This window comes from Panthera uncia, chromosome E1, assembly GCF_023721935.1.
Source record: "Panthera uncia isolate 11264 chromosome E1, Puncia_PCG_1.0, whole genome shotgun sequence".
In the NCBI taxonomy this organism is placed as follows: domain Eukaryota; kingdom Metazoa; phylum Chordata; class Mammalia; order Carnivora; family Felidae; genus Panthera; species Panthera uncia.
In genome coordinates, this window is record NC_064814.1 from 61,020,542 (window position 1) to 61,046,392 (window position 25,851).

At 53.3% G+C, this 25,851-nt stretch overlaps 1 protein-coding gene across 1 annotated transcript in view; it reads right to left on the reverse strand.

Moving 5' to 3' along the window:
* Nucleotides 1-25,851, reverse strand: part of PPL (periplakin) — a 47,456-nt gene that overhangs the window by 8,273 nt on the left and 13,332 nt on the right. The window contains exons 2-17 of the mRNA XM_049637465.1: nucleotides 17,473-17,572; nucleotides 11,792-11,946; nucleotides 10,939-11,059; nucleotides 10,271-10,396; nucleotides 10,138-10,176; nucleotides 8,467-8,628; nucleotides 8,251-8,358; nucleotides 6,620-6,715; nucleotides 4,613-4,735; nucleotides 4,366-4,512; nucleotides 3,673-3,824; nucleotides 2,671-2,768; nucleotides 2,321-2,478; nucleotides 1,452-1,630; nucleotides 1,230-1,368; nucleotides 231-424 (exon numbers count right to left, since the gene is read on the reverse strand). Of these exons, the coding sequence (XP_049493422.1) occupies nucleotides 231-424; nucleotides 1,230-1,368; nucleotides 1,452-1,630; nucleotides 2,321-2,478; nucleotides 2,671-2,768; nucleotides 3,673-3,824; nucleotides 4,366-4,512; nucleotides 4,613-4,735; nucleotides 6,620-6,715; nucleotides 8,251-8,358; nucleotides 8,467-8,628; nucleotides 10,138-10,176; nucleotides 10,271-10,396; nucleotides 10,939-11,059; nucleotides 11,792-11,946; nucleotides 17,473-17,572 (2,097 nt within the window). The remainder of the gene's footprint in view (nucleotides 1-230; nucleotides 425-1,229; nucleotides 1,369-1,451; nucleotides 1,631-2,320; nucleotides 2,479-2,670; nucleotides 2,769-3,672; nucleotides 3,825-4,365; nucleotides 4,513-4,612; nucleotides 4,736-6,619; nucleotides 6,716-8,250; nucleotides 8,359-8,466; nucleotides 8,629-10,137; nucleotides 10,177-10,270; nucleotides 10,397-10,938; nucleotides 11,060-11,791; nucleotides 11,947-17,472; nucleotides 17,573-25,851) is intronic.

Genomic DNA, 25,851 nt, shown 5'->3' on the forward strand with positions numbered 1-25,851 from the left:
CCCCCCCCCCCCCCGCCCGCCAGCTCCTCAAGAACATTTCTGGAAGTGTACACAAAATGGTAGCCATGCCTGCCTTGGGGTCGGGGCTGGTCGTTGTAATCACCTTGAGGTTTTTACTGTGCAGATGGATTGCTTTTTCCAAAATGAGAAAATCGAGAAAGCAAACCACTTGCAGCAGCCTCACAGCACACGAGCTCAGCGGAGGCTGCTGCCCGGCCACGGCTGCTCACCTGAGCTCCACCTGCTGGCGGAGGTTGTCGGAGCGCTGGGCCAGCCTGTGCGCCTCGGCCTCCTGGCGCTCCAGGTCCGGGCAGTGCTCCTGGAAGCGGCTGGCCAGGGAGCTGGAGCAGCGCTTGGCTGCCTGCAGGTTCTGCTCCACATCACCGAGCAGGGACTCCTGGGCCTGCAGCGCGGAGGCCAGGGCCTGTCGGGGCGGAGAGGCAGAAGGTGGGCGCTGTGGTCAGAGCCCCGGGGTGGGGGTCAGGGCAGCACCACCCAAACTGCCTGAGGCCTCTGGCTTTGGGGGTGGGAAGCCTGGGTGGGGGGTGGGGAGGAGAAGGACGGGGGTTTTGCCTCTGTGTTTCTCATTAAACGTGGTGGTCATCTCTGCAACGTTCTGTTCCGTCGCCGGGAACACAAGCCGGAAAAACTAACGTGTAAAAACCCTGCAGGAAGCAGCATGTGCCCAGGACGAGAGTGGCCAGCTGCTTTCCAGCTTTAAGGCCTGGGCAGAGGCTTTCTGTCTGAGCCAGTTTCCTTGGCCCTGAGGTGAGAATCTCAGCACAGAGCGAGGATTCTGTGGACTGGTGTGTGAATAAGCAGCCTCCTAAGGGCCCACGGACCTGTGTGCCCTCAGGAGTCAGGCAGACATGTGAAGTGGCCCCGTGGCAACTGTGCAGGTAAAGTAGACGCTGGGGGTGGGGGGAGCCAGGCGCTCCCAGAGCATGCGGGCCCCGCAGGCTGGATCTGCTCTCCCACAGATCCTGGAAATCTGGGCGGATTATGCAGATACTGGCCCCTGATTTCCACAAGCCACGCAGGTCCCAGGAGTAGCTGGGATTTATGCCACAGCTCTCCAGCCGCAACTTCTGACTTGGCACACCGCAGCCTTTCAAAACCTGGGGACTCACTGCCCTGAGACTCGGGGCCTCCGTCCCCATCTGTTCAGAGCTGGCAGGCCGGGGCCACCTGGAGAGAAAGGCTCCCGAGGCCCCTATCCCCATACTCACCACCAGCTCCTGCCTCTTGCTGTCTAGGGCCCGGCTGCCCTCGGGCACCGTGTCGTCTTGGGTCAGCCGGGTCTCATACTCGGCCAGCGCCTCCCAGCCCTGCCGCAGGCTCATCTCCAGGCGGTTGGCCACGTCCACCCTGACAACACGGGTCAGGAGTGAGGGGTGCCCATCTGGCTCCACGGTCCCACCCGACCTGCCCGCCACCCGCCCACCACACACTTCTCCTGGGCCAAGTCCAGCAGCTGCACCAGGCGCTCGTATTTGCGGTTGGTGTCGTCGACCCGGGTCCTCAGCAGAGGTACGCTTCCGCTGCCCGGGAGGGCCTGCATGAAGTCCTGGCACTCAGCCGTGCTGCGTGCCTTCTCGGGCTCAATCCGCAGCAGCTCATTGGTGATGTTCTGTGGGGACCAGAGCCCCCGAAGTTGGCCACAGCCCAGCAGCCCCCTTCCCTCCAGGGGCCTTGTGGGACAAAGGAAGCAGCTGAGGAAGCCTGAGCCCTCTCTGGGGAGCCAGCCCGTAATGAGCACCCCGGGGAATTGTGACGCAGGATGTGTGACAACAGACCTCCTGTTCCATGCACGTCACGGGGATGATTTCATCCATCTTTGGGGGCGACCCCATGAGGTGGGGTGCTTTTTCTCTCCCCATTCACGGGTGACCCTATGACCGCTCAGGAAGGGATGCGGCATGACGTGGCCACGCCCCTTCCCCGTGCCCATCGTCCTCTGGCCTTGACTGTCTCTGAGGAAACTGAGCCCTGGGCTTGAATAGCAGGTCTGCGGTCAAGCAACCAGCACGCGGCTCCGGAACTCCGAAGTGGCGTGTGGCCCCGTGCAGCTGGGGCCGGTCACTAGTGTCATCAACACTGCCACAAGCCCACGAGCGGCAAGCTGTGTGGGGGCAGCGTGAACCTCGCCTGCCCTTTCTCCTGGGGTGGTGTCTGGGGCACCAGGGCTCTGGCACCTCCTCGGTCATCAGCCTAGCACAGCTCCCCTCACCGCCATCACTCAGGACTTCTGGTGACATGTGGCAGGTGGTCCCCGTTGAGCACCAAGGCCCCCGTGGGGATGAGACCAGTCTGGCAGTACCTTCAGGTCCTTGGCCCGTTCAGCGCTGTCCTGCACAGCCCGGCCCTGCTCCAGCGGCGGCCGGAGGATCCCCGTGATAGCCTTCTCCTGCCGGTCTAGATCTCTGGCCACCTTGTCCAAGCCAGCCAACAGATGCCGCCCCTGCTGGTCAGAGGCATCTGCCGGAAGGAAATCGCAGTCAGGTGGCAGCGGGGGGTTGGGGGGAGCAAGGTGCAGGGACAGGGCCTAGGAGACCAAGTGGGGCCTTCTGGGGCTGCCCCAGCCTCCCTCACCCCTGCCTTGCCTGTCCCCTGCCCTTCCAACTGCAGCACAGACCGCCCAGAGCCTGGGACAGTGGCCCTGGCACCCACCTCCAGGGCTCTCTGCCTTCAGCACCTCATGCCGCTGCTGGAGTGCGTTCCTGCTCCTGGCCGCCTTCTGCCGCACGCTCCGGTACTGGCTGCCCAAGCTGTGGGTGCAAACATGGGCTGGGGGCCTGGGGTAGCCCACTGCCCCCTGTGCTTACAGACCCGGGACTCCAGGTTGTGGCTGGGTGTGGCCCAGAGGAGTCACGAGGCTCGTGGAAGTGGTTTGAAAAGCTAAAACCCGGCAGACATGGAAAATTTGCTATAATGCGGCTCTTTGCTTCTGGAGGCCTGGCATCATGACTCAGCCTCTTTTCTTTTCTTCATACCAGGTTTTACTACCTAAAGTCATCATTTGTTCCTTTGTCTTCCCCACCAAGACATTACTCCTGAGGTAGAAGTACACGGTAGGTGCTCAGTAAATACGTGCCGAATGGATAGATGAAGGCATTCCTGAATCACTCATTTAACAAAGGGTTCGTGGGGACATACTTTGCATGCACCATGTACTGAACGAGGCCCTAGAGACAGTTAAGTCCCCAGGAGCCCCTCCCCACATGAGACTGACAGGGTGATGATAAGGGGCAGAATGTGCAGTGGGAGAAGGTGCTGGACCCAAGAGTTGGCAACGCTTTTCCTGGGGCCAGGGTGGAGGGGAGTAAGCTCTTCACAGAAGAGGTAACCAAGGAGCTGTCTTAATTCAAGAGGCCTGAGCCAACCAGACCTCGAGCAGGTGTCTGGGCAGAGGGAACAGCATATGCAAAGGCCCAGAGGCACCTGCAGAGAAACTGCTCACTGGCTATGCCGCCTACAGCCTGATGTTCACATGTGGCAGGTCAGCCTGGCCAAAGGGGTCTGCTCCTGTCCCACTTGAGCCCCCAAGGAGGTGCAGGTGGGGGGTGGTAGTTGCCTCCTGAGGCTGAGTCAGGATGCCAGGGCTGTGAACGGGGCCTGAGGGGCCCAGAGGGTGGGGCCAGTCCACGCTCATTCCCCGCTTGGCCTTGTTACCTCTCGGCCAGAGCCAGGGCCTCAGGGTCAGTCGGGGGGATCACGAAGCAGACGGCGGGGGCAGTCAGCTTGTTGCCTGTGCTGTCCGTGAGGTCCCAGCTCTCCCCGTTGTTGCTCTGCAGGGTGTAGCTGTAGCCCCGTGAGATGAGGCCCTGGCAGGGGCAGGCCAGTCAGAAGGCATGGAGAGACCTGCCCTGGCCAGTGACCAGGGGCCCATTTGCCATCTTGCCCCACCACCCGGGTCTTAGCCCATCTCTGTGGCCCTCCCCAAGACATTTCAGCATAGAGACTAGGGAGGGTGCAGCTGCACGGGGATGTGTTAAATTTGCTGTCTCAACATCTGCCTGGGTTTCCCTTTGGGGAACCCCCCTTCCCATAGTCCCCGACTACTCAGGCTGGACATGTGGCTCAGGCCTGGCCAATGAGAGAATGGCACCTGCCAGCCACAGTGATTGGTTTAGGCAGGACGCAGGACTTAAAGCTGGTAGAACAGAAGACCAGGGCAACTGGTGGGGTTCTGCGGGGGACTGGTAGAGTGACCCCAACCACAGAGATGGACACACGTTCCTAGAAAACACTGGTGTGAGGCCCTGAATCCAGCCTTACAACTCCTAAGACCTTTCAGTGACACGAAAGGGGCAGCTCTGGGCCCAGCCCGCCCAAGGCTCCAGGGGCACCTGTGCAGCAGCTCACCTGGTCGCCCTCAAAGTCACAGAGCGCCTCCACAGGGATGGGCTTGAGCGGAGTCTCCCGGCGGTACTTGAGCGGCACCACCTGCTGCCCTCGCTTCTGCAGGCCCCGCACCACATGCTCGTACTTGTCCAGAGCCTTCTCCTGGTCCTGAATGCAGCAGGGGGAGGGCCGGGGTGAGACACGGCCTTCCCCAGGCCAGAGGTGCAGGGAGGGGTGTGGGGAGGCCCTCGCTGGGCCCGTCACTCACGTCCAGCTCCCGCAGCAGCAGCTCAATCTGGTACTGGTCCTTGAAGTCGGGGCTGTATTTCTGGTTCAGGTCTGAGTCCACCTTGCACAGCAGCTCCTGAGCAGCCTTCACGTCCCTGTGGAACTAGGGGACACCAGATGGCCCTCTTATGGACACAATCCGGCTATGGCTGCAAGCTCACCCCCAGGCAGGGCCGTCCCTGCCCCACTCTCCACAGCTCAGAGACCCCCCTCCCCCAGTCGGCTTCCGGGTGGCCTCTTGGACCAGGGCCCCTCCCACCAACCCCCATGAGGCCACCTCCAGGACGTACTAAGTTTTCATATATACATACCGTTAAGTTTTCGGTTCTTTTCTGTTCCATTCCTCTCTTTGGGCTAGGGACACCCTGACTTAAATGCTACACATTTTTTTGTTTTTAATATATGAAATTTGTCAAATTGGTTTCCATACAACACCCAGTGCTCATCCCAAAAGGTGCCCTCCTCAGTACCCATCACCCACCCTCCCCTCCCTCCCACCCCCCATCAACCCTCAGTTTGTTCTCAGTTTTTAAGAGTCTCTTATGCTTTGGCTCTCTCCCACTCTAACCTCTTTTTTTTTTTTTTTCCTTCCCCTCCCCCATGGGTTTCTGTTAAGTTTCTCAGGATCCACATAAGAGTGAAACCATATGGTATCTGTCTTTCTCTGTATGGCTTCTTTCACTTAGCATCACACTCTCCAGTTCCATCCACGTTGCTACAAAGGGCCATATTTCATTCTTTCTCATTGCCACATAGTACTCCATTGTGTATATAAACCACAATTTCTTTATCCTTTCATCAGTTGATGGACATTTAGGCTCTTTCCGTAATTTGGCTATTGTTGAGAGTGCTGCTATAAACATTGGGGTACAAGTGCCCCTATATTGCTACACTTTTTAAAGTCCCGATACACAGAAGACAAGCCTTGCCACTTTGCTCTAGAAATTTCTCCTGTCCATTTTCCAGTCCATCCACTCTGAAACCGCTCCTGGTCAGCTGTCCTCTGGGATGTGACCACGAACCGGACTTAGGGATCCCTGTGAAGCTCACAGCCCAGTGGGAGTCTAGACACTGAACCAGGAGTTACAGGAATGCCACCTGAGTTCCAGAGTCCCCAGTCCTCAGAATCAGGTGACCAGCTCTTGTTAAAAATACACATTCCTAGGACACCTGGGTGGCTCAGTTGGTTAGGAGACCGATTTCAGCTCAGGTCATGATCTCACAGTTTGAGTTCAAGCCCCATGTCGAGCCTGCTTTGGATTCTGTGTCTCCCCCTCTGTCTACCCCTCCCCTGCTCACACTCTGTGTCTCTCTGTCTCTCAATAATAAAATGTAATAAAAAAAACACATTCCTATGGAAATCAGACAGTATCCACCAACGAGGAATGAGGCAAACACAGTGTGGTCTGCCTATACAATGGAATACAATTCAGCCATAAAAGGGAATGAAGTTATGATTCATGCCATGACATCGATGACCCTCGAAAACATGAGGTTCAAGCGAAAGAAGCCAAAGACACCAAAGTCCACATAACATGTGAGTCTAGTTTCACAAAATGTAGACTAGGAAAATTCAGAGAGAAAGAGCAAGGGGGCTGGAGGAGGGAGAACGGAGGGGTTGTTTCATGGGTGCAGACTTCTTGTCTGGGGGTTCTGGAAACCTTTCCAAGGTGAAGGCTGCACAACACTCTGAATGTTAAGCCACTGGACTGTGTGCTTAAAAGCGGCTAAGATGGCAAATTTCACATTATATATATTTCATCAAAATGAAAACCCCACACTCATTCCTGGGCTGGTCAATCAGATTCTCCAGCCCTGTCCGCCAGGGAAGACAGACCAGGGCCCAGCAAGCTCGGGGGCACACCCACGTATGCCATCAAAAGCAAGGGCACTGGGAGGCTCCCGGAGGAATCAGAGCTGAGGCCACAAGTAAGCCAGGTAGGCACTGAGTGCTCCCAGCAATGGTGCTTCAGGGCTGGCGGGGTACCTGGTGGTAGTCTTCCATGTATTTCAGGTGACTCTCCTCACAGATGAGCAGGTTCAGGTACTCCTTCCAATCTGCGTGCACAGCCTCCATGTGCGCCTGCCGAAACAAGGCGGGGGGGGGAGGGGGGGGTGGGGGGGGGGGGGGGCAGGTCACTGTTTGGCAGGGTTCTGGACCAGAGAAGGGTGGGGAAGGGGGCATCTCCCTGGATGTGGCTCCCACAGAGGCACCTAGCTTCTTCTTGGGCATGGGAGGAGAGGGGACATGGTGAGGAGCCAAGCAGGGTTGCAGTGTTCGGGTACTTGGGCTGTTTACTGCACAAGGAATAAGTAGGGCGTGCATCTTCCCAAAGTGGTGCTCTTAAAAATTCTCACAAAGGCACTGTAGAAAATTGTGTCCCTCCCCTCCCCAAATTCATGTCCACCCAGAACTCAGAATGTGACTTTATTTGGAAATAGGGTCTTTGCAGGTTTAACTAATGAAGGATCTCAAGATGAAATCATGCTAGATTTAGGGTGGGCCCCAAGTTCAATGACTGGTGTCCTTATAAGAAAAGGAGATGAGGGGCTCCTGAGTGGCTCAGCAGTTAAGCGTCCAACCTCGCCTCGGGTCATGATATCACGGTTTGTGAGTTCAAGCCCCAAGGCGGGCTCTGTGCTGTTGGCTCAGAACCTGGAGCCTGCTTCAGATACTATTGTCTCCCTCTCTCTCTGCCCCTTCCCTACTTGTGTTCTGTCTGTTTCTCTCTCTCTCAAAAATAAACATAAAAAAATTTTTTTTTTTTAAAAAAGTAAAGGAAAGGAGATGAGGGGAACCTGGGTGGCTCCGTGGGTTAAGCGTCTGACGTCAGCTCTGGTCATGATCTCGTGGTCCGTGAGTTCAAGCCCTGCATGGGGCTCTGTGCTGACAGCTCAGAGCCTGGAACCTGCTTTGATTTGTGTCCCATTCTTTCTGTCCCTCCCCCACTTACACTCTGTCTCTCAAAAATGAATAAATGTTCAACAAATATTAAAAAAAAAAAAAGAAAAGGATATACAGACACACAAGGGAAACAGTTATGTGACTACAGAAGCAGAGATATGAGTGAAACAGCCCCAGGCCAAGGAACCCCAAGGACTTCCAGCAAGCACTGGAAGCAAGGAGAGACACAAGAGGAGTCTGTCCTTGAGCTTCCAGAAGGGACAAGCTGCTTGCCAACACCTTGACTTCAAACTTCTGGCCTTCAGACTGTGAGACCATAGGTTTCTGTTGTCTATTCTTTTTAAAGTTTTTTTTTTTTTTCAGTAATCTGTACACCCAACGTGGGGCTAGAACTCATAACCCTGAGATCAAGCGTTGCACGCTCTTCTGACTGAACCAGCCGGGAGCCCCAGTTTCTGTCATTTAAAGCCACCCAGTTTGTGGTCATTTGTTAGGGCAGCCCCAGGAAGCTAGTACAAGGCACACTGCATGGGCTTGAGAAGTCCAGGGGCCAAGGGCAGGACGTGGTAAAGGGGAAGACAGACCAAACATGGTCAGACCGAGCAAGTAAAGACAGCACGACGGAGCAACAGAGACACAGGATTCAGGACCCTCATCTTGGGGGCTGCCTGAGGCCACCCTGGAGGAAGCACCCCCTCCCAGGGCACACGCACCTCAATGGAGTTCCTCCCAGGGTGCTCGGTGGCCAGCAGCTGGTCCCCCTCGCTGTGCAGCTTGTTAATTCTCTCCTCTTTGGCCTCCAGGTTACGGTTGATGAAATTCTGCATGGGGGGTGGTGGTGGTGGGGGGTGGGCGGCACTCAGGGCCCGGCCGGCAGCCCTGCGCCCCCTCCCAGCCCCTCCCCAGATGCCCCAGGCCACTGGGCCCACCTCGTACTGGCGCCTGCGGCTGGGGTAGTCGAGGTTGCGGTCACTCCAGTCATACTGCATGCGGCCCTTGGCCTGCTGGTCCAGCCAGTACAGCTCGTTGGTGCAGCGCTGCATGTAGTCTCGCAGCGTGCTCAGGTGCTGCTGCCGTGCCTGCGACGCCGCCTGCGGCAGGGGGTGGGGGACAAGGACGGGGCTGAGCCTCCCTCTGCACCTCCCCCAGGGCCCAGCTCTGGCCAGCGAGCAGAGAAGCCTGGCTCGACGCTTCCTGGCCGGACCCCCTCGGACCGGTCACTTGACCCTCCAGAATGCATTCATGCACTCAACAAACGTCTGTGGGGCACGTGCTACATGCCGTTCACAGTAGTGAACAAAGCTGACATTTTTCCGGGAGCCTCAATTTCCTCACCTACAAAATGGGGATAACGGCTGCACTGATCTCGTAGGGCACAAAGACTGTCAAACAGTTGGTGCTCAATAAATGTGAGCATTAGCAGCTTCCACTTTTGTCTGTCACGATCCCCGTACAGAAGGCTGGGAGGACAGTAGCAAACTGCCACCACTTTCCACATGAGAAGGGGTGGGTGTGGGGCCGGGAGGAGAGGTAAGGGGGAGGGATGTTTGCTCAGCAAACAGGGACAGTAGCTAACATGTCCATGGGGCCCGCCCTGTGGCAGGACTGTGGTAGGGCCTTCTCCCCAGCTGAGGCCATCCTAGGAGACAAGGGCTCGAAGGAACTCCGTTTTTGTACACGTGAGGAAACCGAGGCTCCAAGAGGCTAAGTAGCTCTCTCCAAGCGTCCCCACCAACACGGGATGGAAGCGTCTGCCCCAGAGCCCCGGGATCCTCACATCTGAGGTGTCTGAACCCTTGCAGCAAGGAAGGATTTATACATCACTTGTGCAGTTTTATTTCAATTTTGTTAATTTTTTTTTTTTTTTTTTTTTTTTTGAGACAGAGAGAAAGGGCACGAGCAGGGGAGGGGCAGAGAGAGGGAGACAAAAGATCCAAAGTAGGCTCCACGCTGATGGTAGAGCCCGATGTGGGGCTATAACTTGCAAACTTCAAGATCATGACCTGGACTGAAGTCAGACACTTAACCGACTGAACCACCCAGGTGCCCTAACTTGTGCAGTTTTAAAAAGAACACATTCTTGGGGAGCCTGGGTGGATCAGTCGGTTGAATGTCTGACTTTTGATTTCAGCTCAGGTCATGATCCCACAGTTCGGGTTCGAGACCCGCATCAGGCTCTGTGCTAACAGTGCAGAGGCTGCTTGGGGTTCTCTCTCCTCTCTCTGCCCCTCTCCCGCTTGCTCACATGCATGCTCGCTCTCTCTCAAAATAAACATTAAAAAATAAAAAGCACATTCCTTAAGGATTTTGAAGTGGGAAACAGAAAACTTTCTCAAGCACATGGCATCATACTTGATGGACAGAGAAGGTGCTTAATAAAGAGATAAAGCAGCAGATTGTAGGACGGGCCATATCCGTGGGCTCCATCAGGGTTTTCCGTGAGCACAGAGCAAGGTGGGATGCTTCTCAGGTAGGGACTCAGGGTACCACCTCCTTCCCACTTACCCCTCTTGTTCTGTTTTTACTGCCCACGCCTCCTGTGTCCACAGCCGTGACTGCCCAGCCCTCCTCCCTCCCCATTCCCTGGGGGCCTCGCTCACCAGCAGTTTCTGGTACTTGGCCTGGAGGTCGCTGTTCTCCTGCGGACAGAGTCGAGCGAATGGGTTGAGGTGGGGGCCGCAGGCGTGAGCCCCTCCCTCCCCGGGTCCAGGCCCGCTCCACCACTGTGCACACCTTGCCCCCGTCCTTGGCCAGGTGGGGCCCGATGGCCTTGACCTCATTGTGGAAGATATTGTGGTGCTCCACCTGCTGATCAACCAGCGGCAGGTCTGTCCCAAAGTTCTGGCTGCTCAGTTTGTCCTGGGAGGGTGGAGAGGACCGGCAGAGGGTGGGCGAGGGCCGGGGGACTCACAGCCCCCCCTCCCCCCCCAAGAACCAAGGAGGGAGCCAAGGGTCCCTGGGAGAGATGCAGGGAGACACTGTCCCTTTACCACAGTGTCCTCTCACTGAATCTCACTGTCACCTCCGAGGCCCACACAGTTGTTTCCATTGCACACGTGGGGAAACAGAGGCCTGGCTCAGGTCAGGCCACTGAGAGAAGACCACTGGCTCCAGCAGCCACGCTTCTCCGTGGCAGAGGGCATAGGAAGGACAGCAGCCGGCCGCTCCTCCTAACCAGCCAGGACCCCAACGACCAGAGCTGGAGAACAATTGCAGGACGGTCCCCATCTCCACCACTTCTGCTGGGTGACCCTGGGCGAGACGCTACACCTCTCTGAGCCTTGCCCTTTTCCCCGATACAGACGTCGGGAAACATCAGGAACACCACCCTCAGAGGCAGGACCGTGGTACCCATTACATGGCGGGGTCCACCCCGCACACAGCTGAAGCCTGGGCCGTACCAGCTTTTCATCCACCAGCGCCGCCCAGTTGACCTGGGGGTCTACCTCCTTCACCACCAGGTTGTATATCTGCTTGTGTTTCCCGCGGAGGTTGGTCACACGCTCCTTCAGCTGACGGATGCTGAGTGGGAAGAATGGCCATGCTAGTCACTGGGGCCGGTTGGCAGGCCCTCTGCCCATGTCCCTTCCCCTAACAGGGGCCTCATACCTCAGACCCCGGCCTGGGGCTTTCTGCTTAGTGGCCTGGAGGCACAGGATGACCCGGCAGCCTTGGGTTCCAGTCACTAATACCCTCCCTCATCCTTCCTTCCCCTATCAGCATTTCCCCAGGGCCTACAGTGTGCCCAGAACCATAGAAGGTTCTGGAAGAAATGATCAAGTTCGCTGCTCTCTGGAGCCCCCCAGCGAGCGGGAACCACAGAGGTGGTGTGGACCGTGACAGGAACAGCACAGGGGGTCGTGGGGGCATCAAGAGACCCTTGCCCCTGCCAGGGTGGGGAGTGCAGAACAAGGTGGGAGGCACCGTGGGTGCCGACATATCCACATCTGAGCTGAGGGGAGAGCCATGAGCACGGGAAGCTGGCTGGGGCGTCAGGCAGTGTGACAGAGTGCTCAAGAGCTTGGAGGTTAAACAGCATGGTGGTCAGGGAGCTGTGGTCACACTATGACCAGAACAGCCTGGGCCTCAGTTTCTCTGACTACAAAATGGGTTGTCATGAGGATAACACGAAGTGTTTGGCATGTGTGTGGCATCCACTTAGCCCTCAGTAAACCCTGACTTGGGCTCTGGGATGCTGAGCAAGCCTGCAGTCCTCCTGCCCTGTGTCAGGAATGCAAAGCGGAGGGGACCTACTCTTCGGCAATCATGTCTCCTTGGGGATGCTTCATGTGCTTGGCGATGGCCGCGTCCGCCTCCAGCACGTACAGTAGCTTCTCGGAATCCGACACCTTCTGCAGGGTCGTGTCCCGGTGCTCAGGCTGTCTGCCCTCCTGCAGCCGGGCCAGGTCCTGTGACAGTCAAGACAGAGAGGCAGACAGCAGATGGGGATTCAGTGGGTGTGGTGGGGGTGGGAGGATAAGGAGGAGACAGCCAGCACGGGGCCCCCTGGTCCTGCCTCACTTCTCCTCTGCCTCTCAACAAACAGCCCAAGTGCCCACTTTTGGGGGCTCTGACACATAGCTGCGAATGAAGAGGCACAGCCTTGCTCAGCCCCGTCAGGGAGACCACCAGGTGAAGAGATAAACCTCACAAAGGTGACTACAAGTTCGAACATGTCAGTGTTTCCCAAGGAAACACACCAGAGGTTGAATAGCGGGGACCTGCTTTTATTTGTTTTTTAGTTTTATTTTTGCGAGACAGAAAGAGACCACACATGTGCACACGGGGGAAGGGCAGAGCAATCTACATTCAGCTCAGAGCCCCATGTGGGGCTCCATCTCATGACCGTGATATCATGACCTGAGCTGAAATCAAGAATCAGAAACTTAACTGACTGAGCCACCAGGTGCCCTGGGGACCTACTTTAAGATCCAATGGTCAGTGAGCCTCCTGGGAGGTTATGACACCAGCTAAGAACTAAGGATGAAAGAAAAGAGTGTTCTAGGCAGAAGGAACAGCCTGTGCAAAGGCCCTGAGGCAGGAAAGGGCAAGCACGTGGCTGGAAGGCAGGCCGGAGGAGGAAGTGGGAAGGGCACCAAGCAAAAAGGCCCCTCTGTGTCCTTAAAGGCAAAGCCTTAGGGCTCTACAGGGTAGGAGCGGAGCCTAAGAGGGCAGTGAAGTCAGGAGTTGTGACAGGGCCAGGTGGGAGCTGAGGGTGGCCGATGCTGGGGTGGCATCTGCAGAAATGGTGAGAGTAAACAAAGGGTGGATATTTGGAAGGTACAATCAGTGTCGCCGATGAGCCCAGGGTCTCTGCTTGTTTAGGGAAGAATAACGAACTGGCAGTCAGGACAGCAGGTGTCTAAACATAGCCTATGAATTCACTTAGTCAACATTCCTGAAGCCCAGCCACATGCTGTGTGGGGCTCCAGGGACCCCAGGCCAGCGGGAACGCCTGCGCTGAAGACAGACCGGAAGTAACACGGGGGGGCCCCCAGAGGAGCCAGTGCCCTCCCCAGCTGGGCCTCAGGGCCCCCGTTGCTGCCACGGGGATAAGGAAGAGGCGTCCAAGTGAACTGAGGAATTTCTCACCTCTAAAAAGATGGATCCACCGACAGGCTCTGTCAGGGATGAGCCTTGGGGATTGCAAAGCAAGAGAAGCCAAAGGCCACATGGTGTGGGGCTGTGCTTGTGTGAACTGTCCTGGATCGGCTAATCCATAGAGACAGAGTAGATGAGCGGTTGCCAGTGGCTCAGGTGGAAACAGGAACTAACAGTAAATGAGCACAAGGGATCTTATTTGGGGTGAAAATGTTCTAAAACCCGTTTATGGAAACGGCCGCACCACTCAGTGAAGTTACTAAAAATCGATGCATCGTAAACCTGGAGCGAGAGCATTTTGACATGTAAACTCTGCCTCAAATCAGCCTGTTACAGAAGCAAAAGTGAGTGGAGGTGATGTGGTGCCTGGTCCAGAGAGCCCTCGGAGGAAGGAAGAAAAGGTGTTCAGCCCATGTGTCCCCGCCCAACTCCAGGAAGACGGAGGGGCGAGTGGGGCCAGGCTCCCGGAGGGGCTTGAGTCTGGCCAGTTAAAAAAAAAAAAAAAATACAACAAAACATCACGGTTCTTGGCTTGGATGGAATTTTATCCACTCTATCATTTGCAGCAGACCTGCAGCTCTCCTGGGCACTTACAGTGTCAAAGATTAATTTTGCAAAAGGGGGAAGTAAATTAATCATTACCTCATTCATGCAAGTGCTGTGTGGGAATGCAGGCCTGCTTGAAACATGGCAGCTGGGATGAGAAAGAGAACATCTAGCTGAGAGATGCCATGTAGGAGTTCAAGAGTTCACAGTCGGGCAAAACAGATCGATGGTGATAGGGGTCAGCCTGGTGGTTACCTCTGGGGGATGTGGATTGGGAAGGTCACAAGCCAGCTCTCCGGACATGTTCTCTATCTTCACCTGAGCAGTAGTCACACGGTTACTTTCTATATACCTTACAGAATGTATAGCTCAAGTAAAAGGTTTTTACAAGTAAAAACAAATTATATGGACTGATGTATCTAATAAATTACACAGGGCGCCTGGGTGTCTCAGTCGGTTAAGCATCTAACTCTTGATTCGGCTCAGGTCGCGATCTCAGTGTTCCTGAGTTCAAGCCCCATGTTGGGCTCTGTGCTGACAAGTGCAGAGCCTGCTTGAGATTCTGTCTGTCTCTCCCTCTCTGCCCCTCCCCTGCTCATGCTCTGCCTCTGTCGAAAATAAATAAATGTTAAAAAAATTTTTTTTATTAAAAAAAATTATACACGTGCTGATGGTCAGATGAGTGATAAAGCAAATCTAGCAGATGTTACTGGTGGAATCTGGGGAGGAGAGATATGGATGCTCTCTGTGAAACTCTTTCAACTTCCTCCACTTTTAAAAGTTTGGCATAAAAGGTCACATGTGATCATGTTGTACGATTCTGTTTATATGAAATATACAGAAGTAAATCCATAGACACAGAAAGCAGATTAGGGCTTCTGGGGGCTGCAGGGAAGGGGAACAGGGAGCGACTGCCTTTGGGTAGGGGATTCCCTTTGGGGGAACAGAAATGTCTTAGAAACAGACAGATGTGGTAGGGGTCCAAATACCACTGACTTATATCCTTTAAATGGTTAATTTTATGTTATGTGACTCACTTCAATTTAAGAAAACAGGAAAATTCAAGAGAACTTTTGGGTAATTAAACAGTGATGTTTTCTTCTGAGAAATGATAGGAAGGAAGGAAAGAAGAAAGAAAAAGATTAGTTCCTATGGTCATCAGAACACAGTTTCTTTTATCAGGTGTGTTCATTTGAAGTTAAAAAACAGTTCAAAATTATTCCCCAGGCACATCCTTGTTACCATGAGTCATTAAGCAAATAAAATCAGAGCACTAGACCCTCCTATTCACACACGCACGCCTGCGTGCACGCATGGGAAAAGGTCAAAAGATACACCAAAATGTTAATAGCTGATCAATTTCTCTGGTGGTGGAATTATACATGATTTTAATTTGCTTTGTTATACTTGTTTGTTGGTTCTGAAATATTTGTAACAAACCCATATTCCTTTTATTAGGACAAAATTAGGACACACCCAAAAAGCTGTTTTCATTTAGGAAATAAAATAGCACGACACCATATGAAGAGAGGAGTAAAGATTCCTGGGATGCCTGGGTGGCTCATTGGTTAAGTGTCTGACTTCGGCTCAGGTCATGATCTCAGGGTCCTGAGTTCAAGCCCCATATCGGGCTCTGGTGTTGACAGTGTGGAGCCTGCTTGGGATTCTCTCTCTCCCCTCTCCCCCTCTGTCCCTCCCCTGCTCTGTCAAAATAAATAGATAAGCTTAAAAAAAAAAAGATTAAGGGGCATCTGGGTGGCTCAAACTATTAAGTGTCCGAAGAGTTCTAGCTGTGGCTCCCTCTCTCTGCCCCAACCCTGCTAATGCTGTCTCTCTCTCTCTCTCTCTCTCTCTCTCTCTCTCTCTCTCTCTCAAAAATAAAACAAAAGGGGAAAAAAATTTAAAAAAAAACAAACAAACTACAGAGGAGCTGGGACAGAGCTGCGGCCTGAACAAAAAGCTAGCAGCTAGCAGCGGGGGAGGGGAGGCACTATGGCAGGTAAAGGCGGTGGACAGGCAGGTGAGCACAGGAGAGGAGCCAGGGGAGGCCCCTGGCAGGGAGCAGAAAGCTCCACTTGCCTTTCCTGCCTTCTGTCCCCACACCTCCATCTCTCACTCCCAGCTGCACCATCCCTAGCCCACCCCATCCCTCAGGTGTCTGGGCTGCCTGTGGATCAGCCCTTGGGTGGGTGGACACCTGCATGGTCACAAGGAGGGACAGCTCCCCCGTGACCTGTCCACCTTCCATCCCCAACTCCGCTGGAACCGCCTCTTGGTCACGCTCCTGGGTAGGAATGCAGATGAAATACAGACCATCCAGTTAAGTTCAAATTCCAGATAAATGATGGATAACTTTGTATTATAAGTATATCCCATAATGTTCTCAGAGTCAACTTTAACTGGATGTTCAGTATTTTTGTTTTCTAAATCTGGCAACCAGACCTCTGGGATGCTTCTGGGGCTAGCTCTGTCACTGACTAGTCACCCTCGCCCTCTCTGAACCTCAGTTTCTCCAGCTACAAAATGGGTATAGGCTCAACCACACTGGGCTGGTGGGGGGCTCAAAGAGAAGATGATTGGGGGCGCCTGGGTGGCTAAGTCGGCTGAGCGTCCAACTCTTGATTTCGGTTCAGTTCATGATCCCAGGGTTTTGGGGATCAAACCCCATATCGGGTTCTGTGTTGACAGCATGGAACCTGCTTGGGATTCCCTCTCTCTCCCTCTCAAAATAAATAAACTTAAAAAAGAGAGAGAGAGGGGCGCCTGGGTGGCTCAGTCGGTTAAGCGTCCGACTTCGGCTCAGGCCATGATCTCACGGTCCGTGAGTTCGAGCCCCGCGTTGGGCTCTGTGCTGACAGCTCAGAGCTTGGAGCCTGCTTTAGATTCTGTGTCTCCCTCTCTCTCTGACCCTCCCCCATTCATGCTGTGTGTCTCTCTGTCTCAAAAATAAATAAACATTAAAAAATTAAAAAAAAAAAAAAAGAGAGAAGATGATCATCTTGGCAGCTCACAGGTGTGGGGGCAGCTCCAATGTCCCACACAGTACAGACTCCTCAGAAGAGTATGGCTCAGAGCAGTTGTAAGCCCATGTCACAGAAGAGGAAACTGAGACACAGACAGGGAACATGATTTTCCCAGCTTTCTCTCCTCTGCAAGAGGAGGATCGCATGCAACTAAGGAGTGGCAGGTGTAGTACAAGAAGAATAAGGATATGATGATAATATTGAGCCCTGAAGTACACCTGTTTAATCTCATCGAATCTTTACAGCAGCCCGGAGGTGGGGATGATCCCTCTTACCCTCTCAGAGGGAATCACATGCACAGAGAGGTAACGTGACTTGCCCAAGGTCACACAGTAAGTGGCAAAGCTGGGATCCCAAGCAGGGCCTGGCTCCTGAGACCACGATTCTCCTCCAGATAGGGTTCATAAACTGCAGGAAATTGGCCCCCAGGGTGGGGGGCACTGATGTGTGCCCATTATCAACAGCAATAATGACGTTTCTCCATCTCAGCACTACTGACATTTGGGGCTTGATCACTCTGTGTGGGGGGCCGTCCTGTGCCCTGTAGGGTGTTTATCGGCATCCCTGGCCCCCACCCACTAGATGCCCAACCACCACACTCCCCAAGTTGTGACGGCTAAAAATGTCTCCAGATATGTCCACGTGTTCTCTGGGGGGGGGGGGGGGGGACAGAATCCCCCCCACCCCCACCCCCTGGTGAGAACCACTGGATCAGACGAGACTGGCGGCACAGGGGGACACAGGGGGGCACAGGGGGGCACTCACACTCTGCATCTTGGCCTCCGTGTCCACGATGTTCTTCTCCACCTGGTCGGCATTCTTCTGCAACTGCTCGATCAGATCGGATAGCTCCTTGTTAGAGATGCTGTGGGCACAAGACAGGAGGTGGGCCAGGGTCCCCACCAGCCTCAGAGGGAGCCCCCCCCCACCCCCGCCCTGGGGTGACATCACTAAAGCCACAGAGATGAGGCAGCATGGGGCAAGGGCTTCTATTTTTCCATGTTGGCAGAACACCCTCACTGTGTTCTTTTTTCCCCCTGTTTTTTACTGAGATAGAATTCACATACCATAAAATTCAACCTTTCAAAACCTCTAATTCAGTGGGTTTTAGCGTACTCACAAGGTTACACAGCTATCATCGCTATCTAGTTCCAGAACATTTTTGTCACCCCAAAAGAAACCCCATTAGCAGCCACTCCCCATTGTCTCTCCCCCCAGCCCCCACTACTCTACTTTCTGTCCGTATAGATTTGCCTCTTCTAGACATCTCACACAAATGCGATCGTATAATGTATCTGGCTTCTTTTACTTAGCATGGTATTTCTGAGGTTCATTCAGGTTATAGCACATGACATTCCTTTTTATGGCTGAATAAGGTTCCACTGCATGAATAGATCACATTTTGTTTATCTAGTCCTCAGTTGATGGACATTTGAGTTGTTTCCACCTTTTGGCCATTAGGAATCATGCTGCTGTGAACATTCCGACCCAAGTTTTCATGCAAGCTATTGAGGATTAAATATCTGGCACTTTCAATCTATGGACTCAGAATAAACTCTACGGAAACACAATGACATTACGTTCTACCTGGACACTTGGTCGCCTGCACACATCAAAGCCTAACCCTTCCCTCTCTTGCTGAAAAGCGGGCCTTGGCATGTATCATGATCAAGTCAGAGCTGGGTTAGCACCAAACTGAGACTTGAAATCAGAAGAGTTTTCTGATTCCACGTAGCTTTCCGGGTGGGGTGTGAGAACGGGAGGGAGGTTGTGCAGGCAAAGAGCTGGGCACCTATTCGGTCCCAAAGGTTTGTGGTTATAGTTGTTAAGGAGCGTTACTGATGTGTACGCAGCCCCGCCTCTATTGTTGTTTTCCTTCAACAAAGGAAGAAACAGGGGCGCCTGGGTGGCTCAGTCGGTTAAGCGTCCAACTTCGGCTCAGGTCACGATCTCGCGGTCCGTGGGTTCGAGCCCCGCGTCAGGCTCTGGGCAGATGGCTCAGAGCCTGGAGCCTGTTTCCGATTCTGTGTCTCCCTCTGTCTATGCCCCTCCCCCGTTCATGCTCTGTCTCTCTCTGTCTCAAAAATAAATAAACGTTAAAAAAAATTTTTTAAGAAAAAAACAAAGGAAGAAACAAAAAACAGAGAGGGAATGCAACTTGGCCAATGTCACCCAGCCAGTCAGTAATGGTCAAGATTAGCACTTAATTCCCCAATCTCCATTGAAAACCCTTTTGTAATGACTCCACAGAGGAGCCCAGGCAGCCCAGAACCCAGAAGTTTCATTCCACCTGCACACATTAAGCGCCTACTGTATGCCAGGACCAGCACTGCACACAGACAAAGCCTCACCCTCTGAGAGGTCACCCCGCTAGATGGGGAGGAAATCAGCATTTACAAAAATAGTCACAAGATTGAGATAGAGGGCTAGGGATGCTCAGAGGAGCCTCCTGGCTGGTGGGTGGGGATGGGACTGGTCACTGAAGGCTTCCTGAAAGAGGTATGGGGGCTAGGTTCTGAAGAATGAGGAAGAGTTTGGGGTCTAGGCATGTCCCTCGAGGTGGGTCAGCCCAGGGCAGGTCAGGCCACCCCCTCTTCAGAGTGGAATTTCCAAATCAAGGCCTGGGACCCACCTACTGTGGCATGAAACATTCAGATTCCCAAGCCCTAACCCAGACCCTCTGAATCTGCATCTCCAGAGCTGAGCCCAGGAAGGTGTATTATTATTGCTTTTGCTTATACAGGTTCTCCAAGGGACACTGATACCCCCGGATTTCAGGGTCCACCACTGCAGGTATTACTGGTACGGGTGGGGGGAGAGCCGAGGAGGGGGTCAAAGACTGGCACAGCAAACAAAACCTGTGAGCCTGTCCATCCATGCCTCAAACCCTGCCTGAGAGCCTGCTCTGTGCCAGGCCTGGACACACAGGAACCAGGGGAAAGAAACAAGACCCAGGCTGCACCCTCTGCTAAGTCAATCAAGGAGGCAGCCTTTCCTAAAGTAGGGTCCCAGAAACCCCAGTCCTGTAAATCACTCCTAGAACAAAGCCTTTGTCAGTCAAGGCAGTTAGGAAAACCTGGCCCCTCTAGAAGTCCATGAGCCAGTAAAGGCTCTGAGCAGTCCTGCAGCACAGAAAGGTGGTATTCAGCGGAGAAGGCAAGGAAGGCTGAGAAGAAAGGAGTATGTGTAGAGGATCCCAGTAAGGAAGGGCTACCAGGTCATGGGCTGAGTCCAGAACCCCCACGGCCTGGCTTGTCAGACCACGTGGGGAACATGAGCATTTCCAGGCCCCTCCCCACATAGAACCACTGATCCTCAGCCTGGCCTGCTGCACTCAGATGGAGTGAATCTGAACCCAAAGATTTAACCCATGACTGCTCGAGCCAGCATGGGGAAGGTGCAATGTGGAGTAGGTGGGAGCCTTCGGCCTGGCCCAGCCCCACCTCAGGACATGCGGCCAGCTCCCAAACCAGGCCCTTCATTGACTGGGCAGTGTGAGGAAAGCGCCTCCTGGACCCTGCCTTGGGCCCTGCCTGGACCCAGCCAAAGCCCAGCACCACAAGGGGACAAAGGAGGGGGTCGAACAGCCAGTCCCGGGAACCTGGTGTTCCTGGCAGAGAAGAGAGGAGGGTTCAGTGGGAGCTTCTGGCCAGACAGGCATGAGTTCCAAGTCCAGATAGGGCATTTTCTGCTTGGACCATCTCAGGCAAGCACCTTTCCCTCGAGGTGCCTCAGTTTACCCATCTGTTAACAGGAGATGACCACCAAGGCATCACGGTAATGTGACGATGCACATGCTTCACCAGACATCAGGCATGTTCACAGGCACCGCCTCGACAACACCCTCACCCCAAGCCCCTGGGAAGGTTTGTGTGACACTTTATGGATAGGTTATAGGAAACCAAGGTTCAGAGATGTCAAGGTGCTTGCCCAGCGTTACACAGCTTGTGAATGAGGCTCCCAGACTCTCTTCTGAGTCAGTCTTGCTCCACAGGCCACTTCGTCAAACACTGGGCTCACAGTTCCTCACAGGGGCACTGGGAAAAAAGTCACAAGCCAACCTCCAGCAACAACTGCTGTCCCCAAAATACTACGAGCTCAGATTTACTTTCCACACGCCAGGCTCTCCACTCATTTCTTACTTAATTTTCGTGACAACTCTGGGAGGTAGGTGTTGGCCCAGTGGGTAATCATCTTATTATCCCCACTTTGCAGATGTGGAATCTGAGGACCAACGAGTTTCAGTAACTTTCCTAAAGTCACACAGTAATTAAGTGTTAGAGCCAGGATTCCAACCCAGGCAGGCCCCCAAGTCGATGCCTTTAATGACCCCATGTGACAATCCTACAGGACTGCCAGCACATCCTAGGCATGTAACAGATGAACTTACAATGCCAAGTGCCCTAGGCCACAATGGGATATCACTTCTCACCCACTAAAAAGGTAATAATCAAAAAGACCATAATGATTTGGTGACAAGGATACAGAGAAATCAGAACCCTTGCTCACAGCTCGTGGGAACTGTAAAATGGTGGGGCTGCTTTGGAAATTCTGGAAGTTGCTCCCTCAAAAAGTTAAACCTATGGGCGCCTGGGTGGCTCAGTCAGTTGAGCATCCGACTTTGGATGAGATCATGATCTCACGGTTTGTGAGTTCGATCCCCATGTCAGGCTCTGTGCTGACTGCTTGGAGCCTGGAGCCTACTTCCGATTCTCTGTCTCCCTCTCTTTATCTTCCCCTCCCCCGGTCATGCTCTGTCTCTCAAAAAATAAATAATCGTTAAAAAAATTTAAAAAACAAAAACGAAAACAAAAGTTAAACATAAAGTTGCCACATGACCCAGCAATTCCATTCCTAAGTATCTTCCCAAAAGAAATTAAAACATGAGTCCACATGAAAACTTGAATCAAACACAAATGTTCATAATAGCACTATTGGCAAGAGCCCCCAAATGGAAACAACACAAATGTTCATCGACTGATGAATGGATACACAAAATGTGGAAGATTCATACAATGGAATAGTACTTAGCATAAAAAGGAGGCACAAACTGACACCTGCTAGAGCGTGGATGAACTGCAAAACCATCACACTGATAGGAGATAGACACAAAATGTCACATACAGTATGACTCCATCTATATGAAGTATCTAGAATAGGCCAATCCATAGAAGCAGAAAGCGTATTAGTGGCTGCCCAGGCTGAGTGGGGGCGAGGGGGTGGGCAGGAGGGCCGTCAAATAAGCTCTGAAGGGTTATGGGGTATCTTTTTGGGGTGATGAAAATATTCTAAAGCTGGTTGTGGTGATAGTTGTGTAATTAAAAACCACTTAATTGTACACCTTAAACGAGTAAATGGTACAGTATGTGGGTTATCTCTCAATAAAGCTGATACCAGGGCACTGGGTGGCTTAGCTGGTTAAGGGTCCAACTTTGGCTCAGGTCATGATCACACGGCTCATGAGTTTGAGCCCCGCATCGGGCTCTCTGCTGTCAGCACAGAGCCCGCTTTGGATCCTCTGTCCCCCTTTCTCTCTGTCCCTCCCTTCTTCTCTCTCTGCCCCTCCCCCACTCTTGCATGCTCTCAAAAATAAACATTGAAAAATAAATAAGCAAATAAATAAATAAAGCTGAAAACAAAAATATTGTCAAGTGCCATTTTTAAGTGATAGGGACGTGTTTCTTCTTCTGCCAACCTCTGAGCCCTCCTGCCTTTTATCCTGTTTTCCATGAAAGCTAGACCAGTTCCAGGCTATGCTCAGCTGTGTGGAAGATGCTAGTTAACACACAGAGTCCACCGCTTGCCCATCAGTGCTAAGCAAGTCACATACAGATTCGTTTCTTTAATCCTACCAGAGCCTGCAGTAGCAATGTTCTCCAATTTTACAGATGGGGAAACTGAGGCACAAAGTGATTCAATAACTTGGCCACAGTCTGATTGCCAGAAAACAAGGAGAGCTGGGGTTCTAAGCCAGGCCTCTGGAACACAGTCCTAGCACTTTTGCCTTGTGGGTTTGGATCCTGAATGAGAAGCCCCATAAGATCCTGCATTTTGGCCAGGAGAGCCCAGGGCACAGCTCTTCTGAGAGCTCAAAGCCTCCTGCCAGGAGTGCAGGAATGTGGGCAGGTCAGGAACTTGCAGGGAGGGGGCACAGATCCCCAAAGGGCTGGGAACTGGCCTGGCAGGTCCAGCTTTTCATCTCACTAATAAGCCCCACCGGGGCAGCCAGATGGGGCATCAGCCTGACTGATGGAGACCAAGATACAGCCCTTCCCCACCACCCCCGTCCAGTCCTGTTGCACCCACAGAGATGACAATCACCAGCTGAGCCAGGAAAGCTGAGGTGCCCCCACCCCAGAAAAGGCAGGCAGGTCTGAGTGACAGGCTTAGAGAGGGACACACCCAGCCTCCTTCTACTTACTCAGAAGTTTAACATGGACGCAGGTTCTCAAGGCAGTGGCCTTTGGCACTAGAAGGTGTCTGGGAAGCCATCCAGCCCCACCTGCTCATTACACAGACGAGCAAACCATGGCCCTCGGAAGCAAAGGCCCCTACCCAAACTCATAGAGGAGGTGGCCGGTATCTGGAGCCAGATAGGGTTCAAATCCTGACTGTGCCAACCATTGGTATAACCTTGGAGAAACTGCTTGATGTTCCCGAACCTCTGTTTCACCATCTGTAAAATGGGAATAGTCCATCCTCCCTAGCTGAGTGAGGTGGGTGGGGGAGGGTCAGGAACATTTCTAGAAACACCTGAATTGAGTTTCAAAGACCATTTTGGGGTTCATGGACCGAGCTAGAGGTTCAGGGAAGCCTCTGGAGTACCCAAAGCAGATCAGAGATCATTTAGGTGCACGAGTGGGGTGTCCCTGGTTTCACCAGCGCCTAATCAGTATCTGGTGCCTAGGAGACGTTTAAACAGTACTCATTCAGTGAAGGAACTCAAATTATCCAGCACATCGTAGGGGCCTCACGAATGGTGAGGATGACCATTCATTCACACAACACGTGTTCATAGCACTTGTACTCCCCACGGTGGGGGTGCCAGTCACAATGCTCCTGAGCCCTCACACCACTCCCCGAGCTGTGCACATAGACTCCTGCTGCCAGTGGCACTTGGTTCTGTAAAACAGGTTCCTTCTGAAAAATCAGTAAGTTCACAGTAGAAAGGACAGAAGCCATGTCGACAGGGTAGAACTCCCGACACTGGGTACCAAGGAGGACACAAGATTGCTTCCAAGGAACCCTTTCCAATATATGACCTCCACCTCATGGCTGGGAGCCAGCAGACAAGCCCAGACTGCGGGACGGTCTACAAAACACCTGACCAGCCCTCTTCAAAAGCATCAAGGTAACGAAAGACAAGACTGAGGAAGTGTTAGCCCGGAGGAGTCAAGGAGATGTGATTCTGCTAAATGCAGTGTGAGGTCCTGGAACAGAAAAAGGACATTAGGGGAAAACTGGGGAGTCAGAAATGAGTCTATAGTTTAGCTTTTTTTTTTTTAAGTTTATTTATTCATTTTTGAGAGAGACAGAGACAGTGTAGTGTGAGCAGGGGAGGGGCAGAGAGAGAAGGAGAGAGAGAATCCCAAGCAGGCTCTGCACCATCAGCACAGAGCCTGACATGGGGCCCAAACCCATGGGCCTGACCCGACTGAGCCACCCAGGCACCCCTAGTCTATAGTTTAGTTTTTAAAGAAAAGTTTCCTTCCAGATTTCTGGGTTTTCCGGCAAACCCCTACAGGAGCGGATGCTTCTTGGTGACAGGAATGGCATCCGGGACAATCCCCTATGGATAGGCAGAGAGGAGGTGGGGTGCCGTGGCCCAAGACCCCACCTGGTAAAGGCTGGTGGGACTCAGGATACAGCTGTCTCCACAACAGCCCCCTCAGCCCAGCCCAGGTGCTGCTGTGAGGGCTGCACAAGCAGGTGGGGGTCACTGGCAGATTGGGGCCCATTTCTCCAGAGAATGGGCCCTCATTTTCTTCACCTGGGCTGAGGAAGCCAGAGTCTGGCAAGGGCCCAGGAGGGCGAGGGTCCTGTCCAAGGTGCCCCATTTATATGGCCTCGCCTGCGAATGAGACTCCTGGCACAAGGAAGGAAAAATGGGGGGCAGGCTGGTCAGGGGGCTACCTGACATGTCCTCAGAGCCCTGGGCCAGGTTTGAGGACACGTTGAGGGACAAACAAGGGCTTTTTGCGTCTGAGCCGCAGGCGCCAGCCTGGAACAGGTACCTCTTTGTGTCCAGGATGTACTCAGAGAATTAGAACTGCAGGGAGAGAGTGTGAGAGCCTTAAATGGCATCAGGTACTCCATTCTCTCACCAGGAGTTAGAAACTCAATAACCACAGTCCAACCTGCTTTAGAGGTGGCCACTCACAGCCCAGTAGGTCAGCAGCAATGTGGGGAGCTGGTCAGCTGGCCAGCAGAGGTGCTTTCCAGAGAAATGGGGACAGAGGTGGCACCCAGATCATCTAGACACCATAGATGGAGTACATGGGCAGGAAAAGAGAACACAGGCATCTCAGGAGACACTCATCCACCCCCCCCCCCCCCCCCCCCCCACCGCTAGGCCCCTCTTCCCACTTTAATTCTGTGCAGGTGTCCCTCACCCTTTTCCACAGCTCAAGGGGTAGTATGGTCTAATGATTAAAGCACCCAGAAAGAAGGCAGCTGGCCTGGATTTGAATCCTGTCTCAGTCCTTACTACACTGTGAATTACTCAGCCTCTCTGAGCCTCAGTTTCCCCATCTGTCAGTGGGGGTCATCACAAAACGCATGCCACCGAGCTGGGCCAGGGGTTAAATGAGAAAATGCTGCTGCATGGGACAGCCCGGGCTCTCTGCTTCCACTTGGGGTCACTGTCCAGAGACCTGGGCTCCTTTTAAGGAGCTGATAAAAGCCAGCAGCCCAGTCCCAATGTCAGAACCCGCTGGCACCGGGAAGCTAAAGAAAGCTACCGTGCCATTCACACTGATCCTTGTACAAGCCAAGACATGCTCTGGCTCTTCCTTGAGGATGTCGCCTAGCCCAGGCACGGGAGCTTCTCAGGTAACTTCAACATTTGGACATGTGTTCCCCAGTCCATGCAGGGAGAGGCTGGTGTGCATATACGGGCAGTGAGGCTGCTGGGAGGGTGTGGGT